The sequence below is a fragment of the Pygocentrus nattereri genome, chromosome 11 (assembly GCF_015220715.1).
Source record: "Pygocentrus nattereri isolate fPygNat1 chromosome 11, fPygNat1.pri, whole genome shotgun sequence".
Lineage (NCBI taxonomy): Eukaryota > Metazoa > Chordata > Actinopteri > Characiformes > Serrasalmidae > Pygocentrus > Pygocentrus nattereri.
In genome coordinates this window covers 12,959,546-12,974,563 of record NC_051221.1, presented here as the reverse complement: position 1 = coordinate 12,974,563, position 15,018 = coordinate 12,959,546, and the positions used below count along the sequence as shown (strand labels likewise).

General features: G+C 41.1%; 1 protein-coding gene across 3 annotated transcripts in view; it reads left to right on the top strand.

The window, feature by feature from the left end:
• Positions 1-15,018, top strand: part of atp10b (ATPase phospholipid transporting 10B) — a 49,253-nt gene that overhangs the window by 20,992 nt on the left and 13,243 nt on the right. For all 3 annotated transcript variants that reach the window (XM_017711551.1, XM_017711550.1, XM_017711552.1), the window contains exons 5-13: positions 887-1,018; positions 2,225-2,352; positions 3,330-3,582; positions 5,168-5,373; positions 8,968-9,105; positions 11,362-11,920; positions 13,278-13,384; positions 13,956-14,082; positions 14,224-14,408. In XM_017711551.1, coding sequence (XP_017567040.1) covers positions 887-1,018; positions 2,225-2,352; positions 3,330-3,582; positions 5,168-5,373; positions 8,968-9,105; positions 11,362-11,920; positions 13,278-13,384; positions 13,956-14,082; positions 14,224-14,408 — 1,835 coding nt within the window. The remainder of the gene's footprint in view (positions 1-886; positions 1,019-2,224; positions 2,353-3,329; positions 3,583-5,167; positions 5,374-8,967; positions 9,106-11,361; positions 11,921-13,277; positions 13,385-13,955; positions 14,083-14,223; positions 14,409-15,018) is intronic.

The window sequence follows — 15,018 nt, the reverse complement described above, 5'->3', positions numbered from 1 at the left end:
AGGCCACAAAGTAGACATATAATCAGAAGCACGCCACTGTCAGTTCAGTTGCCTGTACACGACTGCAGGTGATGGTTACTCGCTGGCGTTTATTTCCACCATGCAACTGCTGCACCTACATCAGGGTCTGATAACTTGTGGGGGGCTACATTCTATACAAACTGTAGTTACAGCAACTCAACAACAACCACCAACTGATCCACTGAGCTCACTCTTATATATCACTGTTGTTGGAATGAAAACGTGTATCTGCAAAATGGTCAGGAGAGGGAAAAACTTACTTTACTTTTAATGTAAGTCAATGGAACCAGACTGCCAGACTTCAGAGTCATTTTGGGCAGTTTTTTTTTTTCTGGTCCATTCATCATGAACTTCTCTCATAAAGGGAAACAGGCATTTTCAAATTCTGTTTAATAACTAAAAATACAAGGTTTTGTTCCGACAGCAGCGATATGGATTATCCACACCCCATGGGTCAAACACAAGGCCTGTGGGCCAAGTCAGGCCCGCGACACAATCTGAAATTATTTTCATTTTCTATTCTTATTAGCTCCTTTCGCCCGGAGATGCACTACAGTTCCCAGCATGCACTGCAGTGTGGTGTGCATTCTGACCCCCTCCCCTGAACTATTTTAAAGTAGCCTTTAGTATTTAAATCTAGCCTTTAGTATTTAAAAGTAGCCTTGTAGTGTTCCACATTTATTTGTCCACTGCAACCAAACTGAAAATAATCTGTAATATATCTGTAAATATGATAACAGTGATGAAGAGGATGTCTATAATAATTAAAAAGTAAGGCTCATTACTGTGCTGTTAATTATGGCCTTTACCTGATTATTGCTATGTTATGGACTTGATTTCTTCATTGATGACTTGTTCGTTGCAGGCCATGAGACCAAGTCCATGCTGAACAACAACAGGCTGCGATACAAGCGCAGTAAGCTGGAGAAGAAGATGAACACGGAGGTCCTCTTCTGCGTGCTGCTGCTCATCTGCATGTGTTTGATTGTCGCTGTGGGTAAGTGAGGAGGAGGAGGAGGTTCTCTGCACTCTGAACTCCACACACCACTTACACACTCAGCACAGCGAAGTGAAAACATGAAGACTGTAAAGAAACGTGTGACAGAGCACAGGTCACACACAGGAGCTCTGTCGATCTGCTGAAGTTAAAAGTCGCGTCTTTATTCTGCCTGAGCTTCACTGCATGAACGATGATCTCACAGCAGATGAAGTTACAAAGTGCTGTTATGACCTTGAGTAGAAAACTCACTCTGTGAGGTCTCGACCAGCGAAGGACAGACACAGAGCCTCTGAGGGGTCGGTTAAGACGGCAGAAAGCAAAAGATTAATCTCTCTCTCTCTCTCTCTCTCTCTCTCTGTCTCTCTCTCTCTCTCTCTCTCTGTCTCTCTCTCTCTCTCTCTCTCTCTCTCTCTCTCTCTCTGTCTCTCTCTCTCTCTCTTTGTCTCTCTCTCTGTCTGTCTGTCTCTCTCTGTCTGTCTGTCTCTTTCTCTCTCTCTCTCTGTCTTTCTGTCTCTCTCTGTCTCTCTCTCTCTCTCTGTCTTTCTCTCTGTCTCTGTCTCGCGCGCTCTCTCTCTCTCTCTTTCTCTCTGTCTCTCTGTCTGTCTGTCTGTCTGTCTGTCTCTCTCTGTCTGTCTGTCTCTCTCTCTCTGTCTTTCTGTCTCTCTCTGTCTGTCTCTCTCTCTGTCTTTCTCTCTCTCTGTCTTTCTCTCTCTCTGTCTCTGTCTCACACGCTCTCTCTCTTTCTCTCTCTCTCTTTCTCTCTCTCTCTGTCTTTCTCTCTCTCTCTGTCTCTGCATTTCACTCTCTCTCTTCTGCCCTTCTCTTCCTTTCACTCTTGCTTATTTTCTGTCTCTTTTGTTCTCATTCTTTCTGGTCTCTTATTGCTCTCTCTCTCTTGTTCTCTCACATCTTTTCTTTCCTCCTTCTTTCTTTCTTTCTTTCTTTCTTTCTTTCTTTCTTTCTTCCCTTAATTTTCTTTGTCCTATTATATATTTTCGTTGTCTTATATTCTCTCTCTTTCTCTCTTTCTTTCTCTCTCTCTCATGCTCTCTCTTATTCTCTCACTCTTTCTCTCTCTATGTTCTCTCTCATTCTCATTTCTTTCCTCTTTTCTGTCCTTTATTCTCTTTCTCTCTCTTCCATATTCTTTATTGCTCTCTCTCCCACTCTCCACCCCACCCCTCACTTTCCTCTCTCTATCAGGTCATGCCATCTGGTTGCAGACTTTCTCAAGCGTCCCAATCTACTTTGTCCCAAACAGTGATGGGACGTTTACCTCTGCTGTTCTGTCAGGCGTCTTCATGTTCCTGACTATGATCATCCTGCTGCAGGTACAGCATGTTCACATGACACAATGTGTTTATGTTCAACTCTGAAAAGTTCCATTCATCCCATTTAAATGATTTAACCAATTAAAATGGTTTACTGTAAAAAGTGTTACTTTGAATGTACTCAGTTCATATTTTTATTCATGTGGAACCAATGTACATATTTGGATTAACCTTTGTGTGGTGTTGATGTGTTTGTTCCTCAGTGGCCTAGTGGAGCCACTGCATTACTGTTTTTTTAAATCAATAGAGCCATAATAATTTATGTAAAAATACCAGGTGTTTAAAATATCACAAGTGTCCAGTGTAGGGTTCTCCTTTAGCAGCTGTAGCCAGTCAGCAGCCTGTCCATGTTGTCCACCCTCAGACACACACACACACACACACATACACACATACATACATATATATATATATATATATATATATATATATATATGTGTGTGTGTGTGTGTGTGTGTGTGTGTGTGTGTGTGTATATATATATATATGCGTAATGTAAATGTGTGGAGGGTGAACAGAGTGAAGTCACTGAAAATGTATTATTTTATGTGTTCTTCACAGAAAATGATCAAAGGCCACAGAAGCTGAGGTTGAAATAATAATAAATCACATCATTTTTTTTCTTTTGGTAAACATTGAAAACATGTCCCACAGACCTGAACACCACACAAGGGTTAAACAAAGCAACATTTGAGTGCAGCCGTTACAGAATGCTTTGCATCTACATTCAATTTGCATTCATTCCATTCGCTTCAATCTGTTTTCCTCTTGTTTTTGTGTCAAATGACAGAAATATGGTAAAAAATGTAAAAAATGCTTTTTGAATGTTTCACAGGTTTTTTTTTTTTAAATGAGCTGTGAGTGATCAATAGAACAAATATGCACATTAACTGGGGAAGAAAGGACAGAGAGGATGTTTTTATCTGTATTGGCAGTTTGGCAGAATCTGTCTATTCATACTCTGCCTCCCCGTTCAGGTGATGATCCCCATTTCGCTGTATCTGTCCATCGAGCTAGTGAAGATGGGCCAGGTGTTCTTCATCACTCAGGATGCGGATCTGTATGATGAAGAGAAGGACACTCGAGTGCAATGTCGTGCTCTCAACATCACTGAGGACCTGGGGCAGATCCAGTACATCTTTTCAGACAAGACAGGCACTCTGACTGAGAACAAAATGGTGTTCCGCCGCTGCACCATAATGGGCACTGAGTTCCCCCACGAGGAGAACGGTGAGTTTCGGTGCAGAATTACAGCCGTGGATGGTGGTAACGTTTTCTCAGCTCTAACCCAGTCCTGGTTCCTCTTCCCAGCACATTTTAGTGGTTTTTTCAGCATATATATATATATATATATATATATATATATATATAAATGAAATAATAATAGTCATAATAAAACACATAATAGTAAAAGTAATAAAAGTAGTAATAATATCGATCCATCCATCCATTTTTGATGACCGATTGATGACCACTGGGATAGGCTCCAGCAGCCCCCTGCGACTCTGACCCTGAGGGAGAAGCGGCTTAGAAAATGGAGAGTAATAATAATATATAAACATAAATTGTGTATCACATTTAAACACACACACACACACACACACACACACACACACACACACACACATATATATATATATATATATATATATAGTGTCTGTGAAAGTGCAATTTATAAGACCTACAGCAAAATGCCCCACAATTTCTGCCAAGTTTCTGAACATATTTATTTTCTCTGGTTCTACATTACCTGGTAAATTGAATGTTGGGTCAGGTGTGTTAAAGCAGGGAAAATAACAAAATATCACTGTCCAAAGAAACACAAGTATCTCTGAAATGGTAACTTTAGGAGAAGGCAAGAAGAGTGAGTGTGTTTACATGCACTCAATAATTCGATAATTGCAGAAAATCAGATTTTGTCAGTAATCTAATCAAATTGTTTACATGCACTGGAGTAATCTGATAATGGGGAGACTCCGGGTCTACATGAGTCAGACAGTAATCGGATTTCTGCTTTTCAAACTTCATGCCTCAGCTTAAAAAAAGCAGAAAATATGAACTTAAATCATCTAGAAGATGAAGAACATTTAAATCCTTTATTTTGTCGAGCAGACATTTGGTTTCAGCGTCGCTCCAAAAGTGTTTTGCTGCGTCTCGCGGCAACACTGCTGCTCATTTCATGGTTCCATCGTCTGTTTTCGCCCATGCGCAGACTGAGAAATACGAAAGAAATCAGAGTAAGAGTCTAGATTCACTGATAAATCTGATTATTGAGCTGAAATCCGGATTTCTTGGTCAGATTTCTAGATCAGAGTGTGGTGTTCACATGACCATTTGGATAAGTAGATACCTGCAGAAATCCAGTTATGATCAGATTATTGAGTGCAGGTAAACACACTCAATGCTGAGTCTATGTAAAGAGATTTCATTCAAAGCAGCTTTGGAGCTTTTCTATCATGACATTTTCATACATTGTCAAGCACAACTGCTCAAATTATGCAGAAAATTAAAAATCTAAAAAGTGAAAATGCTTTTTTTTTTTTGTACAACGACAATATGCAAGGCAGGTCTACCACTGCTGTAACACACCAGAGTGAACTCTCAGCTAATTATCAAGCCCTTCATGACCTGCATGCTGTAGAAAAGCCCACACTGTGCAGTACTATGGTGCAGCACAGCACAGATGGGTCTGCCTGTATCTTGTTTACAGCATTGCCCCAAATGTTCTCACCTACCTTTCAGTTCGAGAAATACCACAGCTCTACATCATAATCACCTGCTCTGGCTGATAACACGCTCTCGATGTGCTTTGCAGCCATGCGCCTGGCCTTCCTGGCAGGGGAGATGGACACGGATGAAGAGGTTATTTACCAGCAGAACAGACGGCCGCCTCTGTTCTCTTTGGAGGAGGCCCAGGACGGCCCAGAGGGTGCCAACGCACACTTGCCTGGCCACAGCAGCCTTCACGGGTCAAGGGTCACAGCAGGAGCCCCCAGCAGTCGTGCCTTCAGTAGCCCACTGGTGAGTACTCCAAAGAGTTTGAAATATTTGGCCGAAACTATGAAGATTTAACACTTCCTGTCAAGTTTGGTCAAGTTCCAGAGTCACTTCTTAAATATTTGTTAGGCTGGGTTGGGGTTCAAATAGCATACTCAGGTTCTTCGGCGTCTGTCTGGTCTGATTACGGCAGACACTGTTGCTACACGTTATCCTAACAGGAGCTATCATTAGGAAAGTTGGGTTTTAATCTACCTCAGGTTGGTACTAGCTGGGGTCAGGAGGGATTCTGTTGGGCTGCACTTGGATTTGTGTTTTCTTTTGCGAATGCAAACCACACCTTGGTAAATGGGATTATGAGAGGAGGGGAACTTCTGAGGGTCACGAGAAGGCCGACCGCCTTATTTCATTCCTATGTCATCACCACGCATTAGGATCTCGTTTCCACACGTTAACATGTCACCAGCAGGGCTCTGTATTAATAACTTGAGGCAATCACAAAAGTACGTATTTTACCCTACTAATTCATTTCCAAATGAGCAGTAAAAATATGTGGTGTAACGTAGATGATTTGGGATTCCGGGGCCAGTATTTGACACGATTTTTCATGTGTTATGTTTATAAAATGGCTCAATTCTACAAAGTTGTAGTTATATGCTACAAAGATTGGCTGAGAAAAATGCAACATATATTTCAAAGCAAAAACAGCAAATTAGCATGTAGTGATCTTATAAAACTGTGTAACTGGGCTATAAATAACACAAAATCTGCCTCATGTAAGCCTTAGATGGCATATCCACCCAGTCCTGAAATATCAGCATAACACTAAAGCACGGTTTGTGTAAAATGCACACTGAATCAAAGAGTAAGTGTTTACAGTAAATAAGTAACTATTTTTTTAAAGCTTGTTATTTGATTACATTGATCAGGCAGAGGCTTCCAGAGGAGACTGGGGCATATTGTCAATAGTTTTACATTTTGATACATTTTTAAACATAATTTTTCTATAAGTTTATTTATAAATATATATATATATATATGTGTGTATTTATAAGAGCGTATGCCGCATGCATCATTCCCCAGTGAGTCATGTTTGGGTCCTGAATCAATAAAGTAATCATCCCACCCCTCCCCCTCCAGATTTAGTGAGAGCACCCAGCAGAGTGGAGCTGTGGTGAGCTGTGATGTTTATGAGAGGCACTGGCAGGTGTGTTGAGATGGCGTTGAGTGAGACTGGCGAGCCGTTGATGCCTGGTCTCTGAAAGCGGACGGATCCAGCATTAGCGCTCTCTCTCCCAGCCTATCCCACAGATGGCCGGCCAGCTTGGTGTGAGCGGGGAGCGCAGGGATGCTGGCTCCGAGGCCCTCAGTGTCTGTGTGCTGACATATGGGCCTGCTGCGGTGCATTAAACATGGCCTACTGCTATCCCGCAGCCTTCCCCATCCCATCCCACCGCACCTTCCTGCCACTCCATCGTACGATATTTCCACCGTAGGGAGCCGTATGACACAATGTTGTCGCGGTGATGTCAGCGAGTGTGTGTTTTTGCCATAACTGACCGCCGAGGTTGTTGGCTGCCGTTTGCTTGGACAGGAAGCGAAAGGTCGTTCCAGACCAGACTCTGTTCCAGCTGATGGAATTTACAGTTTTTTTTTAAAGGTTTGTCATGTTTATAAAATGCACCATAGTGCATAGTGCTGAGTATGAAATATGTTGATTTTCTTTTTTCCTTTAGCCCCTTAAAATGCCAGGACCTGCCGGCGGACATGAAGTTATTACTGTTACTCATATCACCCAGTTTGCATTGATGTCCCTGTAGTTACTGAATAATAAGCTGTAGTATGTAATAAGCCTGGGATTTTAAGAGGTTAAGCAGATAATTAAGCAAAATCATGTTTACACATCCTATCAATGTATCACTGTCACACATCCTCATGTCACATATTTTAACCTTACTAAATATTTATAAATAATACAATTTGATGGTGGTCTATTAAAGCCCCCCCATGTTTTATTAAATGCTTTGTTTCCTCTTTACACTAAATGCAGTTGTCTCCAGTCTGTTGCAGCATACAAGCTCGTTTAAACACAGAAACAGAGTAAACTTAATCAGAAGAATGACTTAAAGGGGTGCAAAAAGTATTTGGACATAAGGTTGGGGGGTGTAACGGCCACGTATAAAAATGATGACAGTGTTTAAAATGATGATGTACAATTTCTGTTCCGCATCTGAGTGGCTAAATAAGCACATTACACTCACAGTTATATTTCAGAATAGCTTAATTAATGTTGGTTTTGAAGCTCAGCGATTAAACGTCACAAAACTAAGAAATATTAAGACACGATGCTGCACAGGTTTCATTATAACCATTGCTTCACCTGATTTTCCCTGTTTCTGTATTTTAATATTTTCTACTAATGCTCCTTGCTGTCCGGTGTTGACCAAGGAGGATGGGTTCCTCTTTTGAGTGTCGGTTCCTCTCATTGTCACCATTGGCGATGCTCGTGGGGACTCAGATCCGGATTTTTCTGTAAAGCTGCTACGTCTGTGGTAAAAAGCGCTATATAAATGAACTTTAACTTGGCTCGACTCGATTTTTTGCACCAAAACTATACAGGCCGGATGCAACATGATTTCTTTGGAATTGAAAAAAAAAAAGATATCCTTTGCTTCTCTTGAAATGGGAAGCTCAACCCTATTTGGACATTGATGCCATGCTTAAAACGGTTTGGAAAAAAAGGTTTGGAAAGAAAATGACAAACCTAGTGGGGTTTATTTTACACTGACCTTTCCAAGACTTTTCAAAACGAGCCTGATGTGTTTCAGGTTATCGTTTGAGCAGTTTCTTTGCAGACCTCTGCATCCAAAATGCCTTCACACACCTTTGAGGTCATGATCCCATCAATAAACACAAGCTCATCAACACTTAGAAGTAAAACAGCTCCAGACTTTGAGGTTTCCCCCATTATGCTTTACAGTAGCCTTAGTGCAGTCTGGCTGGAGTTCTTGTCCAGGCTTTCACCACATCACAGTCAGTTTGATCTACTAACAGTGTTTTTCTCTTCTTAAACATTCTTTTAAAGAAACATAAAGATCTTTGTTAAAGTTTAACAAGGCTAAAAGTGTCCAAATACTTGTTACGGGCACTGTATGTCTGTATGTTTGATCTTTGTTCATGCCTCCCTTCATACATGGAAATGTGTAGTTTCACAATGACCAGTAAAAATACAAACACTTCCGTTTAGCTGAAATGTCACAGTCTAGGTTGTCAATGATTTATTAGCTATAATAATTTATATAAAGTGAAGTGGACTTTACTGATTCGAAAGGCATTACAGGTCATTGTGTAGGAGGCCAGCATTCACTCTTGGTTTATTACATGAGACTTTGCTTTCTTGTGTTGTTGTGTCGTAAAGTGACAAAACAACAATACATCAGCCTTCCAATCTGACATCACCACCAAAATGATTTATGTCTGAAATAAATGATACATTAAAAAATAAGAAAGATATGAGCTGAAATGTTAATTGCCTGTCAGTTAGTTATCAACCAGCCCGTTTCAGAAAATCATAACGTGATTTATACCGAGGCTGTTGACTTTTGTGTTGTTGCACAGGAAACGGAGGTCATTCCAGACCACACTCTGGTCCAGCTGATGGAGGAAGAGGAGGCCAAGCCCTACCTGGACTTCTTCCTGGCTATGGCCATCTGCAACACGGTGGTGGTTTCCACGGAAACGGCCCGGAGACAAAGGGTGAGAGCATGCAGTCACACTGACCTTGCTTTTACTGCTTTTACCAGGAGGGGGGCGGGGCTACGGCTCCAACAAGCTGAGTCATGATGCAAAAAACGACCCCCGTGTCAAAATAATAACGCTAATGGCACACCATGCAAATGACTCCTCCTGTGCACGGAGTACATGTGTCTCCAAACCAGGCGCCCCAAGATATTGTTATTACGGCCCCTCGTATGACTAATTCTGCCTTCGCCAGTGGTAAACAGCTCAGTGGCACAGTGAATAATCAGGATATTTAAATTCACGAACAAGCGGCCATAGATAGCTTGTCCTGGGCAATTTGAACTTTCTCCCATTAGTCAAATGGTCTTGCCTACTTTCACCCCTTTGCTCATGCCTTAAATGGGCGTGAACTTAATACAAACGGTTGCAGGCAGCCGATTCCCTCTCATGGCTGGTCAGGGCTAATTTCCTAAATTGCTCTTGAGGACCCAGACCAGAGCACTTTGTCCAGAGTACAAATTATTTTTGGCCCCAGACCTGCAATGTTGAGAGATTCAAAGAGAGAATCGCATCGTCCCTAATTAATTTGATTAGCAGTGGTGCATGATTGTATCAGCCTGGGTCCATCAGAACTAGAGAGGCCGTCTTACCCTGTGGGGAGACGGGGGACATTGGCCGTTGGGTAGACGTCCGTATTTCAGCAACAATAGCACTGTTGTTGGCTGATATGTTACAAACGTGGATGGCAATTAATTATCAACCCCGACTTGGAAATCACAATGAGTGATGAGCTATTAAAAAGAAAAGGCATTTCAGAGAAGTTGGGCTAAGATTGATCCCACTGCCCACTGACTGTTAGCATCAAATCACGCACAGTCTTCCCTACAAGATAAACGTAAATACATATAGTGGTGACACGGTTTGGAATGGTCCTTTACAGATGTAGCAGCAGTGAATACATATTCTGCTAATTCTCAAGAGATTCTTAATTAACTGCATGTAATTGTTTGTCACTTTATTTGTTGTCCAAGTTCTCATCTGTAGATGTTAATCTGAGAGGAACTGAACATGAAACAGGTTTAATACAGATCATCTCAACATCCTCAACAAGCTGTTATAAACACACCGATGACATCATTCAGTACCTGGAGCTTCACTAGATTAGGATTTGGTTAAAGTTAGGGTTAGGATTATGGCCAGGGTGAGGGTTAGGATCAGGGTCAGGGTGAGGGTTAGGATTAGGGCCAGGGTGAGGGTTAGGATCAGGGTCAGGGTGAGGGTTAGGATTAGGGCCAGGGTGAGGGTTAGGATTAGGCTTTGAGTTGAGGTTAAGTTTAAGGTTAGGATTAAGGCCAGAATTTGGGTTTACTTCAACGATTACGATGTTTACTTCAATGTATTCAGATGATTCACTACTGCTACTTCACTGTTATATATATATATATATATATGTGTGTGTGTGTGTGTGTGTGTGTGTGTGTGCGCGTGTGTGTGTGTGTATATATTTATATATATTTATATATATATATATATATATATATATATATATATATATATATATATATATATATATATATATGGAATATTCTGTTGGTTTGCAATGTTGCACTCTTACTCCATCTTATTATATGGTAAAAGCCTTCTTCACACTCTCTGTTGGTAACAGTCAGTAAGTGACCAGCTTGTAATATTTTACAAACTCCTAATTTAACACACCTGGGTCATTTAATCTGTCCTTCAGGAGCATCTGAAATGGGGGAATCAGGTGGATCTGATTAGAGCTGCAATAAAACTCTGCAGGAGAATCACCAGCAGCTAAACTCATTAATAATCAGTTATCTGGACGCTTTTGCTGCAGACATTCAGCCAATTCCTTCTCTTCTTTTTTAGGGGCATTTTCCTTTCCCTTTACTTTGTTTGGTGTAATGTACCAAAAACGTTTTTTACATGACCATTTTTCAACCTCTCTTTATCCCTTAGAAACAAACAGCCTGTTTTTGATACTATGCCTGAACTAGCTGAATAAGCAAATATATGTAAATGTATTGGTTTATGTGACATCAGAAAAGTAGTGAATTCAAAACGGGCTGTTTTTGCAGCTTAGTTACTTTACAAGGGCTGCGTGGACTGGGAAGTAAACAGTAAATCTGGAAACTTTACCTGCGTTTACACACTAAATCGAAACTTGAGAAAAAATAAATAAATAGTTGATTTTTATGATGCTAGTAGCGAATTTGTTTCAGAATATCAGAATGTGATTTTCGCTTTCAGGCCAATGAGAGGCGTAACTCTTCTATCTCCTGGAGTCCGCTCGAGTGTTTGGAGGTTCTGTTTGGTCGAGGTACATGTTTTCAAAGACTTAGCATGTCCTTAACGCGCAATAGAGGCTCTCTCTCAGAACCTATTCACATGGACCCGACGGACTCCCCCGTCTATGATGTCCCCACGTTCTCCGGCTCAGTGCAGGGCCCCGATGAGGGCGTTAACTCACCCAGTAACTGCAGGGCGACAACAGGGAGAGTCCAGGCAGGAAGCAGCTCAGTTGCACCAGAGGAAGTGTGCTATGAGGCCCAAAGCCCAGATGAGGCAGCTTTGGTGCATGCAGCCAAAGCCTATGGCTTCACCTTGCTGGAGCGCACCCCTGACCACGTGACTGTTCGGCTGCCTAGTGGGAAGGTGCTAGAGTTCAAGGTGCTGGACGTCTTGAGTTTTGACTCCATCCGGAGGAGGATGTCCATCATAGTGCGCCACCCACGCAGCAAAGAGATTATAATGTATACGAAGGGAGCGGATTCCGGCATCATGGAGCGGCTGCAGAACACATTTGAAGGTAGAAAATCATAACAGATGTGGACAAAATACTATTATATTGCTTCGTATTATGATTGCAGTGTGTCTTGAAATACGCTGCTCATTTGTGTCAACTCAGTTTAAACCCAGTACATAAACTGATCAGGCATAACATTCTGACCACCTCCTTGTTTCTGTGCTCATTGTCCATTTGATCAGCTCCACTTACTGTATAGCTGCACTTTGTAGTTCTACAGTTACAGACTGTAGTCCATCTGTTTCCCTGATACTTTGCTAGTCCCCTTTTACCCTGTTCTACAGTGGTCAGGACCCCCATGGACCCTCACAGAGCAGGTACTATTTGGGTGGTGGATCATTCTCAGTAACACTGATATAGTGGTGGTGTGTTAGTGTGTGTTATGCCTGATCAGTTTATATTAACCCCTTAAAATCCCAGTCTTATTATATAATAAGGCATATTATTCTGTAACTACAGGGACTTTAATGCAAATTGGTTGAGCTATTCTTGGGTTATAGAAGTGTGTATTAAAACTTTGGGCCTGTTGGCTGGGTCTGGCAATTTAAGGGGTTAAAACCTTATATTGTCAAAGTAACTGTAGAGTGATCAGCACTGTCTTATCCTGAATTCTTTATTATTTAAAATGATTATGTTAAATGCAGGGTAAGCCCATACTCCAGTACTGTAACTTCAAGAAGAATATTGTTACTTCAGTGAAGTAATGACTCAAGTAAACTACTGAGTAAATTACAGAATTACAGAAGTACATGTAGCATCTATCAGCATTGGAACTTGAGATAGTTGGTCTCTTTGTTTGCCACTTTTGGTCTAAAATCAATGTGCTTAAAGCACAGTACAGTTGCTGTCATCAGCATAACAGAACGAAATTAAATGAAAAGGAGAATTAGGAGCCAAATATTAGTGACTAAATGTAATGCACTGAGTAAAAAGTAGCTTCCTTACAAATAAACTTGAATAGAAGTAAATTTCCAAAGTGTTTGGAAAGTGCAAATACCTGAATATCCATCAAAAAATGTACTATCAACCTCCATTAGATTATATGGATGCCTTGATTCATCCAAATTCATATATTCTTCTTTGGAACGTGTGAAGAATAGAAAGATTAAGGCATTCATCAAAGAGTGCTACGAGCACTCTGACAGCACTCAACAAAGCAGCTAGTGAATTTGGGTTAAGTTCCATACATATTATCAGAGATGGCAGTATCAATATTGCAAAGATCAGTATTGCGATAATGAGGAAACAAACAATACGTCAGGCAGCCTAAGCTACAAGAGTCTACAAGCCATCCTTAATTGATACAAGAGGGCACAAAGTACAATAAAAACACTTTTCTTACTTGTTTTAATTCCCCCAGACAGACGACGAGTGAAGAGTCAGAGCAGAGATGTTGCTATCAAGACCCAGACAGACCTTGATATGTATGCCAAGGACGGCTTACGGACCTTGTGTTTTGCTAAAAAGGTAAAAAAAAGTAAAATATTTCAGTTTTTATTTGTATCAGACAGAGACTTTTTCTGACAAGACGTTCAAGCAACAATGCATGCTTTCTTTCTCCGTTTATATTAAGTAGATGTATTGATGGATGGAGAGATAAGATTCATTGATCCTGAAGTGTTTCAGCAGCAAGACATATGATTGTACATAAAATTACATATTGCTGTTGTCAGAACAAAACCTTGTATCTCCAAAATGGTAACTTTACAGGAGAAGGAAAAACATGCTTTACTTTTAATGTAAGTGAATGGAACCAGACTTTTTTCCAGGTCATTTTGGGTTGTTTGTTTTGGTTCGTTCATCATGACATTTACACACAATGTAAAGGGTCACAGGCATTTTCACAATATGTCAAAAACAGAAAAATGACAAAAATGGAGATACAAGATTTTCTTCCAACAGCAGCGATATACTGTATATAAAATCTACATAAGTTAAAGTATAAGAGAGTAGAGATGAAAGCGTCTATTTGCATATTTACATAGCATATGAAATATGCAAATGCATGTGTTAATTTTCCTTCTCGTTCCTCTCTAAGGTCGTGAGTGAGCAGGCCTATATGGCCTGGCAAGTGAAGAGACAGGAAGCCATGTCAGCCATAAGCAAGAAAGAAGAGCTGCTCATGGACACTGCAGACGACATGGAAAACAACCTAACACTGCTGGGTAAATAAAACCAAAAAAAAACTCACATGGTACAAGTCTGACATGTTTTTCATAAAAAGTGACAGCTTGCATTAGCCCATTTGTGGGAAGAGGGAAGAGAGGGCTAGACACGATAAACATGCGAAACACATGTGCCTGTAGGGGCCACTGGTATTGAGGATCGCCTTCAGGAGAACGTTCCAGAAACCATCCAGGCCTTGAGAGAAGCGGGTATCCAAGTATGGGTGCTGACCGGGGACAAACTAGAGACGGCTGTCAACATAGCCTATTCCTGCAAGCTGCTGGACCAGAGGGATCTGGTGTTCACCTTCAACATGGAGAACAAGGTGCCAGACTCACTCTGCATTCCTCAGATCTTGATTTAGTGTGGGGCTTTTGATTTACTCTCCAATCAGGCCCAGGCTGCTCAGTGTGTTTGGTGTCAGAACTTTTTCTCAAATGAGTTTTGCAGTGGAGTTACGAGGCTAATGTAGCTTCGAGAGACGGTACGACACCACCTTCTTCTTTTCTGTTACCAGTACCTTTATCAAAATCCTTGTTCAGGTCTGTGGGACACATTTTCAATGTTTACCAGAAGAAAAAATGATGCGATTTATTATTTCAACCTCAGCTTCTGTGGCTTTTGCTCATTTTCTGTGAAGAAAATATAAAGTAACACATTTTCAGTGACTTCACTCTGTTCACACCCCACACATTTACATTACATATGTGGGGTTGGGCTGAACCCGCGGGGGGCAAAAGTGTGGAGGTGCAATGTCCTTCACTCTGTTCTCCTCCTACATAGCCTGCTGTCGGTGTGTGTTTATGTGTGTATGTGTGTGTGTGTGTGTGTGTGTGTGTGTGAGAGAGAGTGGACAACAGGGACAGGCTGCTGACTGGCTACAGCTGCCAAAGGAGAACACTACATTAAATTATGTAAATTATTATGGCTATATT